The 26,177-nt window shown below is 39.5% G+C and overlaps 1 protein-coding gene across 1 annotated transcript; it reads left to right on the top strand.

The window, feature by feature from the left end:
• The first annotated feature begins 13,585 nt into the window (after positions 1 to 13,585).
• Positions 13,586 to 24,608, top strand: LOC132403577 (general transcription factor II-I repeat domain-containing protein 2A-like). Its single transcript, XM_059986996.1, has 2 exons — positions 13,586 to 14,439; positions 24,235 to 24,608. The coding sequence occupies exons 1-2, from the start codon at positions 13,677 to 13,679 to the stop codon at positions 24,606 to 24,608; spliced, it is 1,137 nt and encodes a 378-aa protein (XP_059842979.1). The 5' UTR covers positions 13,586 to 13,676.
• Positions 24,609 to 26,177: the final 1,569 nt, after the last annotated feature.

Below are 26,177 nucleotides of genomic sequence, written 5' to 3'. Positions count from 1 at the left end.
GAATGAATAGTGATTTAATTTACAGTAAATGTATTTGTATTGCACATCATGTAGAATAAAAGCATTACATTAGGAACCTTCTATCTTTAGCTCCCAGTGGTTGTTTCCAAAGGGACAGCGTATTATCTTTAATGTTTTACTGTCAATAATGCATCACCAGGACTCAGATTCATCCGTATTTGCCTAAGGCAAACACTTCTTTCTTTGGCTTTTCCTCAGAGGAAAGCTCCATCAGACCTCTCAGAGAGAAAAATAAATCTTCTTTCTTTCAAGGCAAAGGGATTAAACATTGCATAAGAGAACTCAGGAAGGAAAAGATATTTTACGACTTCTGGATTTCTAATTTTATGCTGAGGTTGCATGATTATTAAACATTTAATACTAGGTAAGACGGTATGGTATTATAATAATTCACAACAAAAGCAATAAGTACAACCATTTGTTTTTTTTCTGACCAACTGGAAAAATAGCTCAGGAACATAGTCAATAAAACAAAAACTTAGCTTATTTTATGCATATTGAACACTAGCAAACCATAACAATCTCTCAGTTCTACCAACATTCTTTTACCTCAGGAATATCACTCTTACTGAGCATGGTTCCCATCAAAAATATTTATTTTAAAACAGGAAGGGCTGGAAAAGATCAGCATAGGTGTGGAATGAAAAGCAGAGCTAAGATCTCATTTGAAAATCAGAAGCATACAGATCCTGGAAATCTGAAATAAACAGAGAAAATAGCCACATGTCAGGCAGCACATGTAGAGAGAGAACCAGAGTTAAGATTTCAGATCGACAAACTTTCATCAGAAATGGAAACTGTTAGGGATCAAAAATAAAAATTAAATTGCAGAAAAGTGAGAGAAATGGAGGGAATGAAGGGAATGTCTGCGGCAAGGCTGAACCCACAGCACAGTTGTTGGCAGAGCCAGCTGAGCCAGGGGAACGAAGATCTCATAATCACAATACAAAAAAAAAACTTGATCTCAAGTAAGCTAGTTTCACAAATCTGCAATGCTGCAGGTCATTGCTCACAGCCTTAGCTCTGTTAAGGGAGTATCAGAAAATTCTCGCATCCTGATTCTGGAAATAAAACAACAGTCTACTGATTAATTTGTGAGTAGGTAGCAATGTGCTTGTGATGCATTTAATGCATTCTTCAGGGTCTCATTTGAGGGTTTTATGATGTGGTACATTTCTCTGCCCTTGAGGCCAATGAGTTATCACTATGTACATCTGTGCTGGTTTATTTTGCACTGTCAGCCCAATACACAATGTAAAGCTTTCTCTCAACCAGCTCTATTACTTGCATCAGTACAAACAGGAGAAAATCTATGGATGCTGGAAATCCACGCAACACGCACAAAATGCTGGAGGAACTCAGCAGGCCAGGCAGCACCTTGGAAAAGAGGAACAGTTGATGTTTTAGGCCGAGACCCTTTATCTGTCTTGATGAGGGGTCTCGGCCCAAAACATCAATGTTTACTCTTTTCTATGGATACTGCCTATCCTGCTGAGTTCCTCAAGCATTTTATGTGTGTTATTCGCATCACATACTTGGCCAGAAACCTACTTACTCAGGCATCTTTTTTTATTCCGCAGTGTAGTGTCATCCAGCTTGCTCCTCTCACTCCTCACAGTGACTCACTTCTGAAGCTGAGGACTTTCTGGTTAGAAAGGCACACCCGCTGCAGCTTCAGAGTTCACAGAGTTCACTGGGAGGGAGAAGGTACTTAGAAGTAGCAGGAAGGCAAATACTCTGTTGCTAGTTGTGACAGTGAAGGAAGTCACCAGAGACACACTGAAGCTGGTGGACATAGAAGTCTTCATTCAGCTAACCAAGCAGCAGGCATTATACTCAAGACACTTTTAGAAGAAAAGGCTTGCCTGGCCCAACATTACTTGATATTTTTATATATTAAAGATCAAAGGTGACAGCAGGACAATTCTACAGTTACAATATAGCCACAATTATTCCTTTGAATTAACTAAAATTTAATAACACCTCCATCGTCACACCCACACTCCAGACACCCTAGACTGAATGTCTCTCTAGATACATTCATGCATATCCAGATATCTCAAGTGAATGTGTGTTTCCTGGTTTGCAAACAACCCCAGCCTGCAGCTCCAGGAAGACCACTGTACAGATCTGCAATTTAAATTCAATCCACAGTCCGCATTCAGATTTGACAACTGTTTGCTGTTTAAATTAGTAATTGCTATATACCACATCTCTAGAATATGCCCTAGCATTGTTCATTAGAAACACAACAGAGTCTGCAGATGTTGGAAATCTGGATTGACACATGCAAAATGCTGGAGGGGATCAGCAGGTTAGGCAGCATCTGTGAAGGCATAGGAACAGAGAATGTTTCAGACCAAGACATGAGTTCTGCTGAAGTGCCTCAGACTGAAATGTTGACTGGTCATGCCCCTCTATAGATGTTGAGATCCTCCAGCACTTTATATGCGTCATATTGTTCATTGCTAATCTTTAATCTTCATACTCAGAAAAGTGCAACCAGACCCAAAAATCTAACACTTCTAATATCTCAGCTGTTGTAGACTAACAACAATGAGAGAAAATTGGGAATCAGGGATTCAATAATTAGGGGACAGGTGGCATTTTTTGTCACTTAGTTGAAACTCTAGCATTTTCTGTTTCAATTTCAAATTTCAGCCCCTTCAGTTTATTAATGTCCCTTAAATTCTGAGAGAACGTTTCTTCTTATGGGAGGACACAGAACCAGAGAGCATGGTCCCACAATAAGGAGGTACCATTTCAAGTTAAGAAGAACAACAATGTCGTACCTCAGAGGATTGTGAGTCATTGGAACACTTTGTCTTGGAGTGCTGTGGAGGCAGGTTCCTCAGATATATTTAATGTTGGGATAGACAGGTTTCCAATATGTAAGCAAATCAAGGGTTAGGTGGGAAAGGCAGGAAATTTGATCTAAGAATTCCAGACCAGTTATGATCCTATTGAATGGTGGAGAAGGATTGAGGGAATAGATTGTCTCTTCCTACTCTTAAGGAAGTTTGTAGTTTCCTGGTCTACTAAAGCCAAACTGCTTCCATACTTCATTGCTTCCTTTGATAATTGAATCACTACTTTACTTTCAAATAAAGCTTCGAATTTCAACTAATTAATCCTTTCTTTTTCTACAGTATTAAATTTAAAACATGCAAATGTCACTCCAGTCTTTAAGAAAGGAGGATGGCAGCAGAAAAGAAATTATAGACCAGTTAGCTTGACCTCAGTGGTTAGAAGATGTTAGAATCAATTGTTATGGAATACTTGGTGACACAGGACAAGATAGTACAAAGTCAGCATGGTTTCCTCAGGGATAATCCTGCCTGACAAACCTATTGGAATTCTGAGAGGAGATTATGATAGATAAAGGGGATGCAGTGGATGTTGTATATTTGGACTTTCAGAAGGCCTTTAACAGGGTGCCACACATGAGGCTGCATACCAGGTTAAGAGCCCATGGTATTACAGGAAAGTTACTAATATGGTTAGAGTATTAGCTGATTGGTAGGAGGCAGCAAGTGGGAATAAAAGGATCCTTGTCTGGTTGGATGCCAGTGACTAATGGTGTTCCACAGGGGTCGATGTTGGGACCACATTTTTTATGCTGTATGTAAATGATTTAGATGATGGGTAGATGGCTTTGTTGCCAAGTTTTCAGGTGACACAAAGATTGGTGGAGGGGCAGGTAGTGTTGAGGAAACAGGTAAGCTGCAGAGAGACTTAGACAGATTTGGAGAATGGGCAAGAAAGTGGTAAATTAAATACGATATTGGAAAATGCATGCATGGTCATGCACTTCAGTAGTAAAAATAAATGTGTAGACTATTTTCTAAACAGGAAGAAAATCCAAAATTCTGAGATGCAAAGGGACTTGGGAGTCCTTGTGTAGAATACATTAAAGGTTAACTTGCAGGTTGATCAGCGGTGAGGAAGGTAAATGCCATGTTTGCATTCATTTCAAGAGGTCCAGAATACAAGAGCAAAGATGTGATGCTGAGGATTTATAAGGAACTGGTGAGGCTTCACCTTGAGTATTGTGAACAGTTTTGGGCTCCTCATCTTAGAAAAGATGTGCTGGCTTTGGAGAAGGTCCAGAGGAGGTTCACAAGGCTGATTCCAGGAATGAAAAGGGTACCATACGAGGAAAGTTTGATGACTATGTGTCTGAACTCACTGGAATTCAGAAGGATGAGGGGGAATTTTATTGAAAACTTCCAAATATTGAAAGGCCTAGACAGAGTAGATGGGGAAAGGATGTTTTCCATGGTAGGGGAGCCTCGGACAAGAAGGCACAGCCTCAGGACAGAGTGGTGTCCTTTCAGAATAGAGATGTGTAAAAATTTCTTTAGCTAAAGTGCGGTGAATTTGTGGAGTCCAGGTCATTGGGTGTATTTAAGGTAGAAATTGATAGATTCATTATTGGACATGGTGGTAGAGGTTACAGGGAGAAGGCTGGGAACTGGGGTTGAGGATGAAAAGAAAAAAAGATTAGCCATGATTGAATGGCGGAGCAGATTCGATGGGCCGGATCACCTAATTCTGTTCCTCTGCCTTATGGTCTAAAACATCATCTTCCTTAGTCAATTCGTTAACATTCTGATCTAGGATTCGATCTCATGTTCATACCAAGAATTCATTCCTGCATCATTAAAATGAGCTTGATTTGTCTAGTTTATTTGTGAATTAAAGTCCCTCATGATTATGACATTATTCCATTCCATGATATTTATATTGTGTCTTGCATCATAATTACCATTAAGAAACCCACAGACAACTGCTCACAAATTTTTTTGCTCCATACTGTCTCCTACCTCCATCACATCAAGGACAGTACAATTCTCTATCATTTTCCAATATTCCAAGACCCTTCCTATATCATCCTGATGCAATTCCTTCTTAAAAAGGTCTCTAGTACTTTCCCTCCTCATCGTTTTTCCTGCCTGTATTGCTTAAATATGTAATCTTAGAACATCTAATTCCCAGATTTGGTCACGCTGCAGCCACATTTCTCTAAAGACTAGTAGATCATATCCATTTATAGCCCTTAATGTCACTTTTCCATTACATTCTTGCACTTACTGTGAACATTTTGACATACATATAGTGCCTTTAAATGTAGCCTGTTAACATTTTTCCATGATCTATTCCTATTTACTGTTTATTTTGTTTCCACTGGCTACCTGCCAAATGTTTCTAACACTTTTTCTACATGATTTATGGCTCTCTTGGTTTCATCTCATCTATTTCCCGTAGCCCTTCCCTCATTTCCTCTGCTAGGCAGAGCAAAATTACTTCTTCAAGTTCCCACCTTCTATTCCCCAGGCCGCCTACTCCTGCCCCTAATTTGGATGTCCCTTTGGAAGCCAGAAAATGTTTGAGGTAAACACAGGAAATTAAAACAAATATTATTTCAGAGTTTTATAGCAGAGATAGACAGAATATAGTGATTACAGTATAGGTTGGTTACAGTGCAGTAAATGGCTTTCTGGGAAGAAAAAGTTCAGATATGAAGTAAGTAAACTTCTTTAACAAGTAAAAGCAAATGACTAAAGTTAGATCAGAAGACATAGGAGCAAAATTAGGCCATCTGTTCCATCAAATTTGCTCCTCCATTTGATTATGGCTGATTCGTTTTTCCCTCTCAACCCTATTCTCCTGACTTCTCCTCATAACCTTTGACACCCTTACTAATCAAGAACTTACCAAGCTTCGTTTTAAGGAAACCTAATAATGTCCACTGCAGCCTTCTGTGGCAATGAATTCTACAGATTCACCACCTTCTAGCTAAATATATTCCTCCTCATCTCTGTTCTAAAGCAACAAACTTTTATTCTTAGGCTAGGCCCACTGGTTCTAGACTCTCCCACTACTGGAAGTATCTTGTCCATATCCACTCTACCCAAGTGTAACATATTTAGTAGGGTTCAATCCTGCTAAACCTAGAAACATCAAATGATCCGGATATGTGAAACTCTCAGGTTCTGTTGGGTGTGTAAGTCTAGGGAAGACAATCTCTGGGCCCGTCAAACGTGGGAGATTGAGGTAAGATTTGCTAGATGCTGTGTGATGTGTTACCCTGTTACAAATCAGTACCATGAAATAATAGACAACAGACCATATACAATTACACAATTTACACTTATAATTCTCAATTTGGCTAAAGAATTTGTAAAGAAAATGCTAAAAACGGAAAGGGCCCATTTTAATGAAACTGTCTAATGTACACAAGTTGGAGTTCATGGTTTTCCCTTCGCCACTCTCCCTTCAATCTCCTTGTCTTCGTCGGACCACTCTGGGTTGAGTACTATAATCTCTCCCTCCGGCTTCTCCCTTCATCTCCCACCAAACAAAAACCCAAATCACCCCAGTGTCAGGCGCAAGGCACAAAATACATTCCCCTCATTGGACAGCTCACATTCCAAAGCACCCATTATACCTAACCATAACCCAAACACTGCTTCTACAGAAAAATCATTATATTAGCAGTGAAACCTTTCCCAGGGTGTTACATATGTTAACCCTCTCATCTCTAGCATCATTCTCATAAACTTTGTCTTGTCCCTCTTCAAAGCCAGCACATCCTTCCTCAGAAATGGGTTTCAAAACTGCTCACAGTATTCCAACTCTGCACCTTTTCATAATTCTCTCTCTATTTATAAAACACAGTAATTTCTGCCTCTATTCCTTCTACCATGGTATATGACCATTTACTTCCCTGCACTATACTCCATCTGACTCTTCTCTGGCCATTTTCCCAACCTACTCAAGTCCTTCTGCAGACTCCCTGATTCCTCAATACTACCTACCCCTCCAAGTATCTTTGTACCATCTGAAGCCATCTGTTTTGTCACCCAAATCATTTACATATAACATGAAAGGTAGTGGTCCCAACACGACCCCCATGGAACACCACTAGTCATTGGAAGACAAGTGAAAAGCACCCATTCATTCCCACTCATTGCCTTCTGCCCATCAGCCAATCTTCAGTCTATGATACTGTGGCGACCCATTTCCTGGCACATCCGAACCGGCTCACAATTAGATAGCCTACGGGGGTTTGCAAGCACAGAGCTTTGGAGCCTCTGCGCCATGGGGGGGCAGGTTGAGGGAGGCTTAAAAGTGAGGCTGAGGATTTCGAATAAAGTTTTTTCCTTCGACTGCAGTTACCGACTCCGTGTCGTAATTTTAGCGCTGTGTGTAGCACACCGCTACAATACTACCTTTCCCATAATACCAAGGGCTTCTATCTTGTTTAGTAGTTAATGTGAGGCCAAAGGACTTCAGAAGTACAAATAAACTACATCCACTGACACTTCTTTGTCTAACGTGCTTGCTACATCTTGAAAGAATTCCAACAGATCTGTCAGGCAAGATTTCCCTTTAAAGAAGCCAAGCTGACTCCAAAATATTTTATCATGTGCCTCTAGGTGCCCCAAAACTGGACTGTTAAATCTTACCAACCCCTTATTTGGGTTAACTGGCCTATAAATTCTTGTCTTTCACATCTTGCCCTTCTTAAAGAGTGGATTTATATTTACGATTTTTCCAGTCCTCTGGAACCATTCTGGAATTTAGTGACTCTTGAAAGATCACGACTGACACCTCTACAATCCTTTCAGTTACTCTTTCAGAACCCTGCGTTTGTGATCCATCTGGTACCGGTGATTTATCGACATCCAGCTTCAGACCTTCCCACTTCCCAAGGACCTTCTCCTACTATAATTTCTGATCTTGCTCTCTCAAATTTCTGCTATACTACTAGTGCATTCCACAATTAAGACTGATCTAAAATACTTATTTAGTCCAACCGCCATTTCATTATTTCCCATTACTACCTCTCCAGCATTATTTTCAACCAGTCAGAGTCCACGCTTACTTCTCTTGCTTTTTCTACATCTGCAAAAGCTTTTATATTATTGGCTAGCTTACCTTCATATTTTATCTTTTCTCTCCTTATGGCTTCTTTAGTTGCTTTCTGTTGACTTTTAAAAGTTTCTGAATCCTGTAACTTCTGTAATTTTTGCTATATTCTAAGCCTTCTCTTTGCTTTTATGTTGTCTTTGACTTTCATTGTCAGCCATGGTTGCCTCATCTTCTCCTTAGAATACTTCTTCATCTTTGGGATGTATCTATCCTGTAGCTTCCAAAATGCTTGCAGTAATTCCTGCCATTACTGCTCCACCATCATCTCTGCTAGTGTCTCCTTCCAACCATCTTTGGCCTGTTCCTTAGTCATGCCTCTGTAGTTTCCTTTATTCCACTGTAATATTGATACATCTTATTTTAATTTCTCCTTCTCAAACTGCAGGGTGAATTCTATCATTTTGTGATCACTGCCTCCAAAGGGTTCCTTTACCTTAATTTCTCAATTGCAGAACAGCAATTGTCTTATCTCTAGTGGGCTCAACAACAATCTCCTCTAAAAAAAAACATATTGTAGGCATTCTCCAAATTCTTTCTCTTGGGATCCGGTGCAAATCTGATTTTCCTAGTCTATTTGTATATTGAAGTCCCCAATGATTCTTGTGTTGTGTGTGTGACACTGGGAAGCTGGGTGACCGTGAATATCACACCCAAGAGATGGAGAGGTAAGGAACAAATGTGGTGCTGTTTATTTTGCCTATAAATCATCTCCCCAGAATGCCCTTTTACATTAAATTCAGTACAAAACATACAAGGAAGCTTGACAGCAATCTGTAAGGGTTAAAATATACATGAGTACGTATATCATATCCCTCCCCTTTATTTTAAAGTATTTTCCCCACTCCCATACACGGACGAGCAGCTGAACTATTAACATTCAATAGAGTAATTATCAAATTCAACTAACAACAAAAATAATTTTTCTAAGCTATGGAGAGGGGGTAGGCTGCCTCTATTCCCACACAAAATCCTAGGAATCATTCTGCTCCATGTTCCTGTGAGGCTATCTCTGGGTGGTGTATGTATAGATCTTAGCCTGGGTACTGCATTTTCAGTAGAAGACACTTTAGAAAGCACTGATTGTGTCATTTTGTCTTAATGGAGGTTCTGTCATTGTCTGAGAATCCAGTCCCATTTCTACAACAAGATCTAGCCTGGTCAGTTTGTGTTGGTTTTCAGTAGCCTCAGAAGTAGGCAACAGCTGATCAACATGCATTCGCCAGATGCCATTACTAGTTTCTGCTGTGCACAACACAGGACTACTTCATGCCACCAAATTCACAGGTATTTACGTTGTTCTGAAGATGTAATTCCAGACAAGTACTCTCTCTCCTGCTGTGAAACCTCTATGCTTCACTTTAGCATGTCTCTCTGCTTGGGTTTTCTGTTCATGTAACTATTCATATAAGATATTTTTGTTGGTAGGATCCCTTTGAAGACGGTGAAAGTTGTGAAGAATGATCTGCTGGATGTGGAAGCCGTGACATGTCAGTCCATAGCCTCCTCTTCTGCCACAACAAAGCCACCCTTAGGGTGGAGGAATGGCAGATTATTTTCTGTCTGATGGCATAAATACTTACTTCTCTTTCTGGTAAAGAAAAATCCCTCCTCCTCTCCTCTTCTTCTGTTCCCCATTTTCCAGTATCTGCAGAATTTCTTCTTGTACTATTGAATCAGATTCACAGATCTGACAACTGAGACAGGAAGCACACTGACTTTGAATAAATATATTAGTCATTTATTTACAAAGAGTAAAAATTCAACCAAACATTCATGTTTCCCAAGATACAGATACTACAAAGCTGAATATTCAACGAACATACATAGCTAAAATGCATACAAAGCATACCTTTCCAATGGCTATGTGTACCACTTGCCTTATACAAAAGGAGACAGAACCTCCCATATGTGTTCTCTATATACCTAGGATATTTGAAACTGAACACCAGGCAGCTAAATTTACCAAAAAGCCACCAGACCCACCCCAGAGTGTAATAGTTTATGAGCTGGACCCCACTTAATCTTATACACTGATTCTGAGGTGCATGGTGTTACCTGACACACCTGGACTTTAGTTGAAGTGTTCTTGACCAATAACAGTACAAGTGTCACCTTCCTTTGTGAGCAGGTTTTTCAAGGCTATTAAAATCAGTTCTTGTGACAATCTGACCATACCATGCTGAGAAAGGCTATCATTAAAAACCTTTCTTCCTTTGTAATAGCCCTCTTACCAATGAGCATTAGCAAGGTGTTCTTCCAGGGCACTGGGTGGCATATGTATGGTACCACATGTCAACTGCACCACCTGTGGAAACCACAGACTAGGTACTACTTATTCAGTAAGTGCCATTCAGTGTCCAACATGTGCCCACATTTACAACACCATTTGACGTAGAGACAACCATTTTCTACTCACATTTGCCATCCACCTTGTACATTGTACCTGTACTCAACATGTCATCTACACCAACACTCTCTATCAGGTGGGGAAATCACAAATATTCTCCACCTTCCAATTAAACAAATGGTAAGTAGGGAAATACCAGCCCTTAAAGCACTTAATCCACCAGGGTTATTAAGGCTCAAATCCCTTAAAGCTGTTAACATACATTGTGTTGAGGTTGACAAGAATATACCACTCCCTCCCTGCTCCCCCAAAACAGAATGCCCAAACTTAAAAAGCTGGATATCATCAAAGGGATTAATATCAGAGGTATCTCTTCCATCATATAGAAATTCATACAACTTCAGAAATATGAAATTATCCAATGTGAACATTCAAATGATATCCCCAGGAATGTATCACAGGATCTCCCACCACAAGTCAGCATCCACCACTTTGCCATTCTCTAATGCAGGGAGATACAAATGCACTTGCCCTTGATTAGTCACCTGATATTTTGAAAACACAGAAACAACAGAACTACTGAAATTACTCCCCAAGTGCTCAATTCCCTCTGAATTGTGGGCATCTCATATCTGGAATAACGTTGCATAAATTTCTACCAAATTTCAACTTAAATTTCACGTGGGCAGTATGAAAAGTGAGTCATCCCTAAAATCGATTGCATGGGGAAATGTAACAAAGCACAATAGACATGTAACAGATTAACAAAATAAAAATCCCCAAAAAACAAAGTAACTAACTAGATATACATAGGAAACTAAGTAACTGATTTGAACACAAAAGACAAAGCAAGGAACAGAGCTAAGATTTCAAGGTGTCTGCACTGCCCTCTCTCCCTCTTTTCATTATCCACCAGACATCCCCTTCCCCCAGCCCCACAGCAGAATCACTGGCCCACCTCATCATGGCTCGAACTTTAACAGGGGCGGGCTGCTAACCAACTTGTCGTGCAGCATCTAAGTGCTGTAGCTTCAATAGTTGACAAGCTCTCTGCATAATTGTATCCTTTATATTTGAAGCCCTACTCTGCCAATTCTGCTAATTCGCCTACAATGGCGAATCTCTCAGAATAATATTGAGCTGACAGAGATTTTCCATTCATTCCTAAGACTTCCTATTGTTTTATACTGATGTCCTATAACTGCTGTAAACATTCAGAAAGCATCCTGCTGACTATTCTTTTTCCTGGAAAAACCCAACAATTTAAGTATGGAAACAATGTGGTGTCTTACTTCAACCCTGGCTAAATCTAACAGGTCTAGCATTCCATAAACCATCAGTTGGTTAGCGAGACTTCCAAAGCCCTCACTATTATCTGCCTAACCTCAGATTCTGCATCTCTCAAATGGAGGCACCTACCTTTTCAAAAAAACCTTTTAGAGAAATGCATTTTTGCTCAAAAAGCCAGACGCTGCTCAAAGCAGTACTAAATGTAATGTTGAATCAGGTTTGTAGATCTTGCAAGTGAGAGAAAATGCATTGATTTCAAATAACTATATTAGTCATTTATTTACAAACAGTGATAATACAACCACACATCCATATTCCCCAAGTTACAGACACTACAAAGCTGAATATTCAACAAACATACATAGTTAAAAGTGCATACCTCCCAATGGTTATTGCCTTAAACAAAAGAAGAGAGACAGAACCTCCCACACTTTCTCTCTACATACCCAGGATACTTGAAAGTGACACCAGGCTGCTATCTAATTATAAAAGCAGTAGCAGTTTCTAAGCAATCACAACTGAAATAACTTTCAATTATCAGGATGATCAGAATAAGCCAACACCACCCCCCCCCCACAGGACACTCATGTTTATTTTTCCCCTCCCACTCTAAATTCCTCTGCAAGTTATATAAGATGCTCCAAACTCAAGCACTAAGCAAGTAACAGAGCCTTGGGGACGCTTAATCCCCATAACAAAGCATTAAGTGCATTAAGTCTTTTTCTCAATTACAACTACATTTCTCTTCTCTCCTCCCTCTTAAATGGCTCCCTAAACCATAACGTCATTGTTAAGCTACTCATTATTTTAACAGCCACCAATTTTACCTGCACAGGGAGCAAAAATCAGAACTATTGGACAAAGTCAAGGGCAGATTCTCCTCCAGCACTACCCCTTGGATCCCCCTACCTGCCTCACTCACAGTCACACCCTCTTGTCCCTGACCATAGAAACAGTTAATTTAATGGGCTAGACCAGGCATGGGCAAACTACGGCCCGCAGGCCATATGAAGCCTGTTAAGCTTTTTAATCCAGCCCGCAGAACTTGATGAAATTATATTAATAAAACTTGTTAACGTTTTTTTCCCCGCAATTCTGGCGTTTTCCCAATAGATGACACACTCTATATACATTGACCTTTGTTGAGGTGCAGCGTATTACTCCACATTTGCGTTTTACTTTGTAATCTTGTGACGACCCATTTCCTGGCACATCCGAACCGGCTCACAATTAGCCAGCGTTCTGGCTAAGGGAAATAGCCTGTGGGGATTTGCGAGCACAGAGCTTTGGAGCCTCTGCGCCATGGGGGGCAGGTTGAGGGATGCTTAAAAGTGAGGCTGGGGATTTCGAATAAAGTTTTTTCCTTCGACTGCAGTTACCGACTCCGTGTCATAATTTTAGCGCTGCGTGTAGCACACTGCTACAACCTCTCACCCCTTCTGTAATGATGAGTGGAGCTAAGAAAAGAAAAGTGGATAGAGAATGTCGGGTGTTTAACAAGGAGTGGACAACTAAATATCTTTTTACTGAACACCGATCAACTGCTGTATGCCTGATATGCCAAGAGACTGTGGCAGTTTTTAAAGAATATAATATCAGCCGTCACTTTGCCACAAAACATGCCAACTATGCTAGCGACCAGTCAACGAAAGAACGGGAAGCTAATGCTCAGAGGTTGGCAGCTAATTTACAGGCTCAACAAAATTTTTTTCACCGTCAAACTGCCATTCATGAGTCAAGTACCAAGGCGAGTTTTATGCTGTCATTCAAATTAGCAAAGGCCAGCAAGCCTCTGTCTGAAGGCGAGTTTTTAAAAGAATGTATGGTGGAGACAGCAGGTGTGTTGTGTCCGGAGAGCAAAGACAAATTTGAAAAAATCAGTTTATCATGCAGAACAGTGACTCGCCGTGTGGAACTGATAGATGAAGATATAACCAGCGACTTAAATAAAAAGGCAGAGTCGTTCACGTTATATTCATTAGCACTGGATGAAAGCAACGATGTAAAAGACACTGCTCAGCTCCTCATTTTTATCCGAGGAATTAACAATACTTTTGGAATAACAGAGGAGTTTTTGACAATGGAGTCTCTGAAAGGAAAAACACGGGGAGAGGACTTGTATGACTGGGTGTCTGCTGTCATCGAAAATATGAAGCTCCCTTGGAGTAAACTTATCAACGTCACCACAGATGGATCTCCTAATTTGACGGGGAAAAATGTCGGCCTGCTGAGGAGAATACAGAATAAAGTGAAAGATGAAAATCCTGACCAGGATGTTATTTTCCTTCACTGCATCATCCACCAGGAACCTCTATGTAAATCGGTATTACAGCTGAATCATGTTGTGAATCCTGTCGTAAAACTTGTCAACTTTATACGTGCAAGGGGACTTCAGCACCGTCAGTTCATCACGTTCCTGGAGGAAACTGATGCGGATCACCAGGACCTACTTTATCACTCCCGTGTCCGCTGGTTAAGTTTGGGCAAAGTGTTTCAACGAGTATGGGAGCTCAAAGAGGAGATCGGTGCATTTTTGGAGTTACTGAGGAAGGCCGGCGAATTTCCTGAGCTGAGCAACAAGAGCTGGCTTTGTGACTTTGCGTTTGCTGTGGATATATTTTCACACATGAATGAACTGAACGTGAAGCTACAGGGGAAGGATCAGTTTGTGCATGACATGTACACAAACGTGAAAGCCTTTAAATCCAAGCTGGCTTTTTTCTCCAGGCAAATTTCGAATAAGTTATTCACTCATTTTCCCACACTAGCCACGCTGGAAGAGGCCGGCGCAAATGTGCAAAAATACAGCGAGTCACTGGATGCGCTGCACAGAGAATTCTGCCGTCGCTTTTCTGATTTTGAAAAAATTGACAAGTCACTTCAGTTGGTGGCCTGTCCCCTGTCACAAGATCCTGAAACAGCACCAGAGGAGCTACAGCTGGAACTGATCAACCTTCAGTCTGACCCCGTCTTAAAAGAGAAGTTCAACTCTCTTAAACTGAATGACTTTTATGCTTCACTTGGTAAAGAGGTGTTTCCAAACCTCCGGAGGACGGCACAGAAAATGCTGGCGTTGTTCGGCTCGACCTGTTTGTGTGAACAGGCGTTCAGCGTCATGAACATCAACAAAGCCAGCCACAGATCCAAGTTAACTGACCAACACCTCAGATCCATCCTGAGAATCGCCACAACAAAACTAAATCCAGACTTTGATGCGCTGGCTAAAAAGGGAGACCAACAACACTGTTCCCACTGAAATTAAAAATAAGTTTCTTCGTTGTGTTATGTAAAAAATGCATTTGAAAATATTTTTTTCAATAAGCCTTACATGTTACATGTCATTTCTGTTAAGTGATGGACATGAGTAGTGCGCAGGTGCACGTACGTTCTCAAAATAAAAAACGCGCTCCGCATACTGGCGCGCTCTCATTGTTCTGTCATTGTGCAGGTTGTTGTTGAGTTTTGGCACAGGGGACAATTGAATAAGAAGGAGCAGGACAAGTAGACCTGCATCTCCTACCATTTTTGAAATAAAGACAGTCAGGAGGAGAGTGATGATGATAATATCTTGAAGGATAACAGAATTTTCAGTGCTTTAAAATAATAACTGTTACTATTTAAAAAAGCTGTGTTTTATTCATTTAATTTTCAGTGTTTTAAAAGTCATTTCAATAAATAGCTAAATACCATGGGACTTCAAAGACAGATATTTTGTTGTAATGCATTTGTTCATTTTCAATTGAAATTAAAGCACATGTTTTCTACATATCCCATGATATTTTATTTTCTCTTATGAGGTGTATTACCAAAACGCTCCGTCCATCTGCTCCTGGTCCGGCCCCCCTGTCAAATTTTAGAACCCTTTGTGGCCCACAAGTCAAAAAGTTTGCCCACCCCTGGGCTAGACTGCCTTCTGAATCACAGTGCCAAGTTAGTGCATTGTCAATTACAAAGAAATTTCAAGTAATGTATCACAGAAAGAAGAGTATGGCAAATATTAGGAGCAAGATTTTGTTAAATATCCAGTAAAATTGTATAAAGTACAAAAAGTAACTGAAAAAGAGTCAAAGCAAGGCTACTGGATAAAGATTGGTAAGCTCACTTAAATTATACATTTTAAAATATGCCAAGGGTAAGCCAAGGAACTGGAGGGCATTTTAAAAATCTATTCATCAGAACATGCCCTTCCCAAAAACTGATGAAAAAGTCTAAGACAGATGATAAGACAATTTTCCCAAGCCCTCCTCCCCCACCACCATCTCTGCAATCCGTCAGAGTTATTTATTCGTTTTAATTTAGCAATGCAGTGTGGAGTAGACCCTTACAGCCCTTTGAAGCACAATGTCATAGCAACCCCAAATTAACTCTAACCTAATCACGGGACAATTCACAATGACCAATTAATCTACTAACCAGAACATGGTTGGACTGTGAGAGGAAACCGGAATAGCCGGGGAAAACCTACCCATTCCCTGGGGAGAATGTACTGTACAAATCCATTGCAGGATGGTGCTGGAATTGAGCTCTGAACTGCAGAAGGCTCTGAGCTGCAATAGCACAGCGCTAACCATTATGCTTCCATGGCACCCAATCGAATGCCAGAGGCAATCAAATCTATTAAATTGAAGGAAGACATTACTTTTCTAAAAATATTGCTAAAGCAATATAAAATCTTTTAAAACACTTAAATAATTAAAAAAAACACTACTGCACACATAAATGATTAAAATATAACTTATCTTTCCTCCTCACAGGATAAAATCTTCATTGTAATTAATGGGCTCAGGGATGGTGCACTAAGTTTAGCCTGGCACAGAGACTGTGACCTGATTCCCCTGACTAAGTGCTGTGAGATCTTAGTGAATTTGTTTTCTGACATTGGCCTCCATGTGGAGACCAGCAAAGGAGTGTGCTGATAGGTTAACCAGCTGAAATCTGTCAACAAGCACATGACCTCTGCAATTGCATGCACATACACAGTAATCTTAAATGCATTGGCACTTAATAGGATATAATTCACCATTGAACTGATGACATTTAATGACAAGATCAACTGTATAATTTTGTTAGTCTTTTTACGGTTACTGCCTATCCTGCTAAGTATTATTGGCATCTTCTGTTTATTTTCTGCATTACTAGCATCTAAAATATTTTGTCTTTGATACTGTTTAGTTTTAGATTAGAATAGATGATGAACACCTAATCATGGCTTAGGACATAGAAACTGATCAAAGGCAGAGTCATTAGTTCACTTTTTTTTTCTATGACGGGGATTATCTTCTGGGATTTTTCTCCTTACTTACGTACTGCCCACTACACCGCTGGTACTTAAGGCAGCAATGAAGGTCCTCCACCTCTGTTTGTCCATACCGTTGCACAGAGACATAGAAGGATTCTTCAATGCTGCTTCTGCAGCAATTTTTTTGACCAGTCAGTGTTGTTAGCCCTGAGCTGAACCCTCAAACCTGGAGGACCGATGGAGCACTCTTAGTCTGGCCTTTACCATTTGACCTGTTTAGCATGGGTGACCCTACCTAGAGCCAAACCACAAGGCTCTTACTCCAGCCAACGTAGCTTTCCAGGTCATTCAAGCCTCTAAGCCCTATGACAAGGTTGAGTTCTGCTTAAAGATTTCTTCTCCTAGCATGTTTTAAGTAACTTGTAATTATATGTATAAGTAACAGCTCTGAAGAGGAAGTATGGAATTTAATGTTAATACAGTTAATAGTTTTGGTACCTTGGACCTAGATCAAGAAAAGTTCTTGCCTGTATCACAGTTGAAAAAGACTTTCTGAAAGTAATAACCCATTCTGAATCCCTTGATTAAATATTCTGACAGATGAGATCAAATTTGACAGTCCATTGAAGTTTCCACATGCATGAAAATTGTAGTAATTTCTTTTTATTGAGGCCTCATGATTTTATGTATCTTCTATCTGGATAACAATGGGTGATTAGTAAAAATAAATTAACAACACTGGTGCCTGTTGTATGAACTGGCTTGTGGTGAAATAGCACCAGAAGACACATTATGTGAATGCATTAACATACACACTTACAATATATACCAATTAGAAGCATACTAGATAGATCACAGTGTTATTCAGAGTGCAACACTGATCTGGCGCTGTCACTACCATTTTTGAACTCAAAGCTCTAGCTAATGAACTCGCTTAACCTTCCCTGCTGGTGACATTCAGCAGCAGGAAAGATCTGCTCAACAACACAACTTAAGGAATTTGTGTTATCTAATGGACAGACGCTGGCTGTTTTGTTCCCACTGTGGTTATAATTTTTCAGTGCTTGCTACAGTTGTTTCAGGCTGCAGGTCTAAGAGGAATATTGTTTCAATTACTGAGGGAAATTGTGCCAACTTCAAGGCATTTGTACAAACCAATGTCTCTCAGACTTGTGTGCATTAGTAAGGATTTTCTTTGGAGAAGTACTGGGAGAATAGACGGTGTAAGTGGCTTGAAGACAAAGGGTCAGTGTGATGGGGGATGGGAAGGGTAAAATAGTTCAAAGTGGGATCCTAGTTTTGGAATAGATTATTCAGAGAAGAATTGTTCATCATGAGCCTCAGTGAAGCACAGTATTTACACTTCCTTAATCACATCTCCACTGAAGTCTGCTGCCTGCAAGAGTCTAAACTGAGCTCCACATCAGGAAAGTAATCTCAATGCCAGTGGCTGTCTCGGTGAAAGTATCGTAAAATGTAGATGCTGTAAATTGAAAATGTAACCAGAAAATAGAAGAACTATTCAAAATGTCTAGCAGGATCTCTGGATAGTGAAAAATAGAGTTAACATTTCAGGTGAAAGACACTATCAGGGTTCTGTTGATGCCTTTTATAATACATTTTGTATGCATTGGGTTTCATTCAGGCCACAGCATTCCAGTTTGCTATCACTGTTGCATTAAATAGGTCAATATTCAAAGGGAACAAACAACATTGTTCCTCTTATCAGAAACAGTGCATCTTTTTGCTAGAATTACAAGTTTCCCCGCAACACACTATGCCATTAATTGCATTCTCATCTGCACATTACTTTGTGACATGAGATGCCACACCAGATAGTAAAGTAGTAAGCCAAAGGCAGAGATAATTTGTATTTTGGTCAGTCTATTTTCAGAGGCAGGGAATCAAGAAATTCAAATCAAGTTTTCTTCAGTAGCATATTTTACTTCTACTGATGGAGCCAAAAAACATTTGAGACTGTGAAAGATTTCAGCCAACATTACAAGTTTGCCAAGTTATTTACCTATTGTAGCTTGCATTGGGAACATTTATAGGATATGATAAAGAATAGTTCAAATTTTTAGATCAACATTTTCAAAAACTATTACATTTTGGAATTTGGAAGGATGAGTAAGTCTCATGTAGGCTTCCAACTCAGCTGTCCAACGTTGCCATTTCATCAGATATTGTTGAACAATTGGAGCACTCAGCTTCTCATAACATTCAATATTCTAAAAAGAGCATATAGTTATTTTCCATCATTATCCTAGAAAGTATCCCATATAGTTTTACAACAGTTATATCAAACAAAGTTTTACATCAAGCAACTGAAATGGAGGGACAGATAACCAAAGGATGGTCAGAGACAGATTGCAAGAAGGCATTGTAAAAGAGTAAAAAGAGACAGTCAGACAGAAAGATTTACAGATGGAATTTAAAATGTGAGCAAATTAAATAGAAATTGATGGGTTGGATCTTGCTTCTGGTCAACTTTACAGTTTTAATGAATATAAATCCAATGATGAATATGTATGTATTCAGCCTGGTTAAAGTTACTGTCATTTTGGTCAATGGCAGAGGCTTCTTTCTCAAGCTTCTGTCATTGTGATTCTATAAGTATGTCAGATCCTAATGACTTAGTTACCTAAGTCAAATAGTTTTTCTTCATGTTACATTTGCTTTTTTGTGAAATACAAGGCCTTGGACTCTTCACCACTCAATAGTCTAAGTATTCCCTTTACTTACATTGGTCCTGATTTTTGCAGAAGGCTGCTGACATTTTCCTGTGTATAAGCAGAAAACTAAAACTAAAACCATGACACACAAGGGACTGCAAATGCTGGAATTTGGAGCAACAAACGCAACCCACTGAATTATTTCAGCAGATTGATTGTTATAACAAAGAACAGTACTTTGATTACTATTGCCTTTTTGAATAATGACATTTCTTATGTCTGGATTGTGAAAGCTTATGTAACTGCATATATGTCAAAAATAGGCCAAAAAATGTTTAACATAAAAAATATGCATTGAAGTGGTGCTACCTTCCGGTTTTACAAAGATTGTGAGGGAATGTCATTGCAATGCACCGTCCTGGGTATTGTGTGCATAAATCATACAGTAGGTTCAAAGTTGGGAGCAAGATGTTTTCTTTGCATTCTCTCACATATCAGAAATTCTCAAGCATCAATCCTTATCAGGAAAGTTTGATTGATCTATTACTATGTGTTTTTCTTGGGCATTGGGAGAGATATTCAGGGTGGAGATAACCTAATAGGACACAAGATACATGCACCTCCAATATCAGAAATCATTAACCCTTGAAGAAGAAATGAAGGGGAGGGAAAAAGAGCAAAAGATTAAGTTCACAATAAAACTTCAATAATTGTATTTGTTCTGAAATTCCAGTGTTTCATGCTCTGTCTCACCAAGGCCAGGTTACCTATGCTCCCTTGTACCTTCAGAATCACTGGGATTCTATTTCTGTCCTCCCTTTAAATCAAGCTGACTTACCAGAAAAAAAAATTATAATAGTTTTAACAGCTAAAATGAGTAAATTAAAGGTGCGTTGGAATATGAATGGAAATAATATTCAACTGTCTGAAAATTCTGCAGGACTGGTATTATCAAAGACTAGAGCAGTCAGATTATTGGAGTTTTATTGCATTGCGATTGCTCTTACAAAATGAAGGTCTCCTTCTGCACTGGAATGATTATATGATTCATTGAATTATCTAACCATCATGCAGGATAGTAGATGGTCCTGCCAAATTGAACAAATATGAATGGAATTGCTTAATGGGGTGAAGTTGTACACTTCTTCTAGTTTATAGCAAAATCTGTCATTCATAATTTGATGATGGATGGCTTTTACTCAAATAGTGGAAACTGATATAAAATCAGAAGTTTTGATTTATTTGCTTAGCAGCTCACACCTTGTAACACTGGTTTATTTTATATTAAGTCAACTGTCATGACGAAAATGTAGCAAATTACAATAGCCAGATAAGTGAACCTTAATGGCTGGATGATGGCTTTGAACTGACTCATATTGATTTAAGTTCTTCACAATGATGGCAGAGGACAAATAGTTCTTATTCTACCTGGAAACACAGATTAAACTTACGAAGATTATTTCCTTGGTGATGCATCCTGGTGTGAATGATTATCGTAGTTTACACGATGAGGGTGAAAGAGCAAAAGTCTGCCCTAAATTACTATGACATCATTTCTATAATTTGTTCATAATGTAACACAATGGACCCGTGTAAGGATTCAATATCACATCCTTTTGAAGAAGATACAAAGCCAATAATGATACTGGAAAATAAAACAAATCATAGGCAATTGTTGAGTAATGTTTTTGGCAGTAACGTGAAGGATTAAAATGAAGTAAACCTATCCACTTGATAGGCTACAACAATTTAAAAAATGTACATTATTGTCAGGTTAATGACTAATATTTAGATTGTAAATAGGTGGCATTTCTCTAAATCTACATTGAAATCATCATGTTCAAACTCAAATTATTTACTTCTGTATGCATTTGAATCTAGCAGCACACCTCTATCTATTGACTGCTCACTGTCATTGAAAGTGATTCATTCATCAATGCTGCACTCAACCCTGGATCAGGAGGATTATTGACTGTGCTGCCTGTTGGTGATGTTGTATATATAACAGGAACTCAAAAAGAATAGCATCCAGTGAGTTCTGCCTTTCTTGTTCCTCATTGGCTGACCACTAAATCCATGCAGCTGGGAACTCAAGATGAAAACTACGACTGGCCATCTATATCCCACTGGGTACACCACAAATGAGATTATTCCTCATGAAAACAAGAAGTGCCTGCAACATTGTTTTTAAAACAGGCAAGGAAGACCATGTAGAGTACATTAATGAATACCAGATGTTCAGAAAACACAGAAAACATTAATAGGGGTGGGATGAAGTACTAGTAAAGTTACAGAGTGTAACTCTCCTAGGTTGGACGAGGACAAATCAAGCTGACTGGGAATAAGAATTAAGAAACACATAACTAGGGGTATCCTAGAGCTCACAAGATACTGAGACAGAGATAGAGGGGCATATCTGCAGGGGAATCATAAAGACTGGAACTTCAATTACTCCAGTGTTGATATGATATTGTTATGGTCAATAGAAGTGAATGGGAGGAATTCCTGAAGAGTGGTCAACAGAACCTCTTTAATCAGTACATTTTAGCTTAACAAGGAAGGAGACATTGTTTAATCTTGTCCTGGAAAATGAAATTGCCCAAGTGGAGCAAATGTCAGTGAGGAACCATAATCGTCATACTGTAACTTTTAGACTATGAAGTAGAAGAGGAAGAGTCAATCTTTATTGGAGGAGGGCTAGCTTCAATGAGCTAATAATGGAAAATCCCAAGGTAAAAAGGGAAAACAAAACACGAGCTCTCTGGATGACAAATTTGGTAGAGAATGTAGTGATGCCAAGAAATGGATATTTAAAGTTCATATCTGATAAATAACTCAGATGAGAATCAGGATGTCTATAGTGAGCTACAAGTAAAGGTGAAAGGGAAATTGATAAGTAAAGAGTGAATGTCTGAATAAGTCATGGCTAATATAATCAGGAAATACATAAGCCTTCCATAGGCATGTGAACATTAATTAAGGCAATTGAGGAGCTACTTAGGGACCAAGAAAGTAATTTATGTATAGAGGCAAAAGCAAGGCAGAAATATTTAATTAGCACTTTGCTTTTATAAGCAAAGAGGATGCTATCAATATCTCAACAGGAAATAGGGAGACAACAAATGAGATAGAAGTAATTATGGAGAAGGCAAAACAAAGACATTGATATCAACCGATATATTTATGTATCCATCTTCTATTTCTGTCTTTCATCATTAGCAAACTTATTTATGGATTTTCTAGTTCATCATCTAGGTTATTAATAAATATTGTGATTAGATGAGCCCAGACCACAGGTTGCATTGAAAGGTCAATTGTCATATGTTGTTAATTAAAATAACTGACAGTTATCACTAAATTTTGTCTTTTGTCACTCAGCCAATTTTTGAAGCATGTCAATAATTTCCCTACAGTTTTATAAGCAAATTTAGCTGACAATCTCTTCCGAGGTATTTAATCAAAAATCTTCATATATATATATTTTTTTTTAAATCAATCAGGATTGTCACCTGTCACTTACCCTTAAAACTTCATGCTGGATCTCAGAGTGCAGCTGAAAAGCTTCAAGATATTCAGTCCTTAATTATGGATGCAAGGAATTTCAAAATAACAGATGTGAGACTCACATGTCGATAATTCTTTGGTGAATGAATTTATTGTGGATGATTCTTGCAGATCATTAAAGGAAACAGGCATAATAGGTGCTGATATATTTTACAAAAATGCTGACTCCCAATGTTGTCTTGCTGTGTGGTACAGATTCTGCTTTGTCCAATACTTTATTAATCCAATTATATCTTTAGATTCACTTGTACTTATGTCGCTATCCCTCCAGAATCTATCCTTGACCAAATTCCAATTCTCATCTATATGCAGTCTACAACAAAATCATCCAATGACAAAGCATCAGTTATTGCATGCATGCTTGCTACTCCCATGTCCATTTATACATTACAAACAAGAGAAAATCTTCTGGTGCCGGAATTCCAAGCAATACACACACAATGCTAGAGGAACTTAGCAGGCCAGGCCGCATCCATGAAGAGAAATAAACATGACCCAAATTTTTGACTGTTTGTGCCTCTCCATAGATGCTGTCTGACCTGCTAAGTTCCTCCAGGTTTCTTTTTGTGTGTGTTGATCTGGATTTCCAGAGAATCTCTTGTGTTTACACTTTCAGTTAGACCACCTCTATTATTTCACCCACCTCTGCTCTTGCCTGAGATTATGTTCTCATCAAGTTTCTCTAGGATGACTTGTTGCAATAAATTCTCTTCATTGTATAAATTTCAGGTCATTGCCTGTACCCTAACTTGTATGTCTTGTTTAACATCAGCTGTTTGTTTAATGACTTCCATTGGGTGACGGTTAAACAAAGCATCTATATTTAGATTACTCACACTTGCTTTCATTCCCTCCTATAGACTTACCATTCCCTGCATCTGGCCCCGAGTCATATCAGATATCTACACTTCTCCACATCCAGCCTCTCAGTAGTCCTTAAGTTCTCCATCTTGGGTGGCTTTCAGTGCCAAGTGTCTAAGTATGGAAACTCTGATCTTAGATCTTCCTCCACAGAGACACGGGTGAAAGTGCAGATGATGGATATCAGGAAAACAGGGATTAGGGAAAATGGTGGTTCCTGGGGTGTTGGGGAGAAGGAATAGTGGATCAAGAGGGGAGTGATTACTGGAAATTAGAGAAATTGATGTTGATGCCAACAGTTTGGAGACTGTCGAAAGAGAATATGGCCTCTTATTCCAATATGCATCTGGAGGAAGCTATGGACAGACTAGTCAGTGCAGGAATTAAAATGTTTGGCCACTGTGAGATACTGCAGTTTGCAGCAAATGGGATGAACGTGCTTCACAAAGTACCCCTCCAATCTGTGTCGAGTCTTACTGATATCAAGGGTGCCACACTAGAAGCACCAAATACAATAAATTACACCAATGGCTTTTCATATGAAGCACTGCCTCATCTGGAAGAACTGTTTGGAGCCCTGAATAGTGGTGAGGGAGCAGGTGCAGGGGCAAGTGTAACAGTTAACATGGTTGTAGGGATAAATGCCTGGAGAGTGATCGATGGGGAAGGATGAGTGGACAAGAGAGTCATGGAGAAAGTATTACCTACAGAAAGCAGAGAAAAGGAGGGGGAAATGTGCTTGGTAGTGGAACCCCATTGGGGATGGCAAAACTTGCTGAGAATGATGAGTTGGATTGGAAGGCTAGTGAGGTGGTAGTTGGGAATGTGGGAACCTTATCAATATAGACAAAATACTGGAGGAACTCAACATTCAGGCAGCATCTAAGGGAATCTTATCTCAGTAATGTGAGGGAGGGGGGAATGGTGAGAGGGCAAACATGCAAGAAATTTCAGGAGATGAAGTTGATAGCTGCATTGGTAGCAGGAGTGGGGAAACACCGCTTTCTGAAACAACAGAATGTGCTAGAATGGAAAGTCCCATCATGATATCAAGAGCAGTGAAGATGGAGAAACTGAGAGAAGGAAATAGAATCTTTGTAAGTGACAGTAAGAGGTGTTGGCAAAATAGCAGTGGGACCAGTGGGTTTGTAAAGGATGTCGGTAGATACCCTGTCTCTGGAGGTGGGAGACTTCCCTCTTTTCCTCCTGCTATTTTCCCTTATCCCTGTGGCTCTATTATTCCATCTCTTTCCTCTCTCCTGCCCTCACAACCTGCCCACAACTTACTTTGCCCTATTCAATTTAAAACACTCCCACAAGGACCATGCCTATCCTTATCAAGAGCTATCCTGAAAGTTAAGGAGTTGTGGTCACTATCCCTAACTGTTCACCCACTGAAAGGTTAGTCACCTGGGCAGGCTCATTATCCTACACCGGGTCCACTACAGCCCCTCCATTCATTGGACCATCTACATATTGATTTAAGAAATCTTCCTGGATTCACTTAACAAATTTAGCCCCATCTAAATCCCTTACACTAAGAAGATCACTGTTTACATTTGGGAAGAAGAAATCCCCCATGGCAGCAACCCTATTATTTTTACACATTTCTTAATCTGATGACATATCTGCTCCTCAATGTCCCTGTGGGAATCTGGGATCTGTAGTACAATCCCATCAGTGTGATTGCTCTCTTCCTATTCCTGAGTTCCACCCAAATGTTTAATCCCTCCATTATATCTCCTCTGAGTGCAGCAGTGATATTGTCCCTGATTAAAAATGCAAATCCAACCCCTCTTTTACCCCTCTTCTACCTTTTCTAAAACTTCAAAAACATGGTACATTAATCACTGATTCCAGCCCCTCTCTCAACCAAGTCTCAGTAATGGCCATAACATTGTAGTTCCATGTACTGTTCTATGCTCTAAGTTCATTACACTTATCCATAATACTCCAAGCATTAAAATATACACACTTCAAACTATCTGACCCATTATACCTGTTATTTTGATTGTGCATTTTAAAAACTCCCTTGACATCTGATCCTTTCATTACTGACCTGGGGCTCCAGTTCCCAATGCCCTGCAAGACTGGTTTAAACTCTCCTGAGTAGCATCAGCAAACCTCACAGCCATGATGTTGGTTCCCCTTGAGTTCAGGTGCAACCTGTCCCTCTTGTACGGGTCACCCCTTCCCCAGAAAAAGTTGCAATGATCCAAGAACTTGAAACTCTGCCCCCTGC

This window comes from Hypanus sabinus, chromosome 2 (genome assembly GCF_030144855.1).
Source record: "Hypanus sabinus isolate sHypSab1 chromosome 2, sHypSab1.hap1, whole genome shotgun sequence".
Lineage (NCBI taxonomy): Eukaryota > Metazoa > Chordata > Chondrichthyes > Myliobatiformes > Dasyatidae > Hypanus > Hypanus sabinus.
Note: the sequence above shows the minus strand (reverse complement) of the source record. Positions and strands in the feature narration are given on the sequence as shown.

What these genes read in the sequence shown, in the direction of transcription:
- LOC132403577 (XM_059986996.1), top strand. Translation starts at nt 13,677, where the DNA reads ATGGAGTCTCTGAAAGGAAAAACACGGGGAGAGGACTTGTATGACTGG. An exon ending in GCTGCACAGAGAATTCTGCC is followed by an intron (nt 14,440 to 24,234) that starts GTCGCTTTTCTG and finishes TGATGCCAACAG; the next exon opens with TTTGGAGACTGTCGAAAGAG.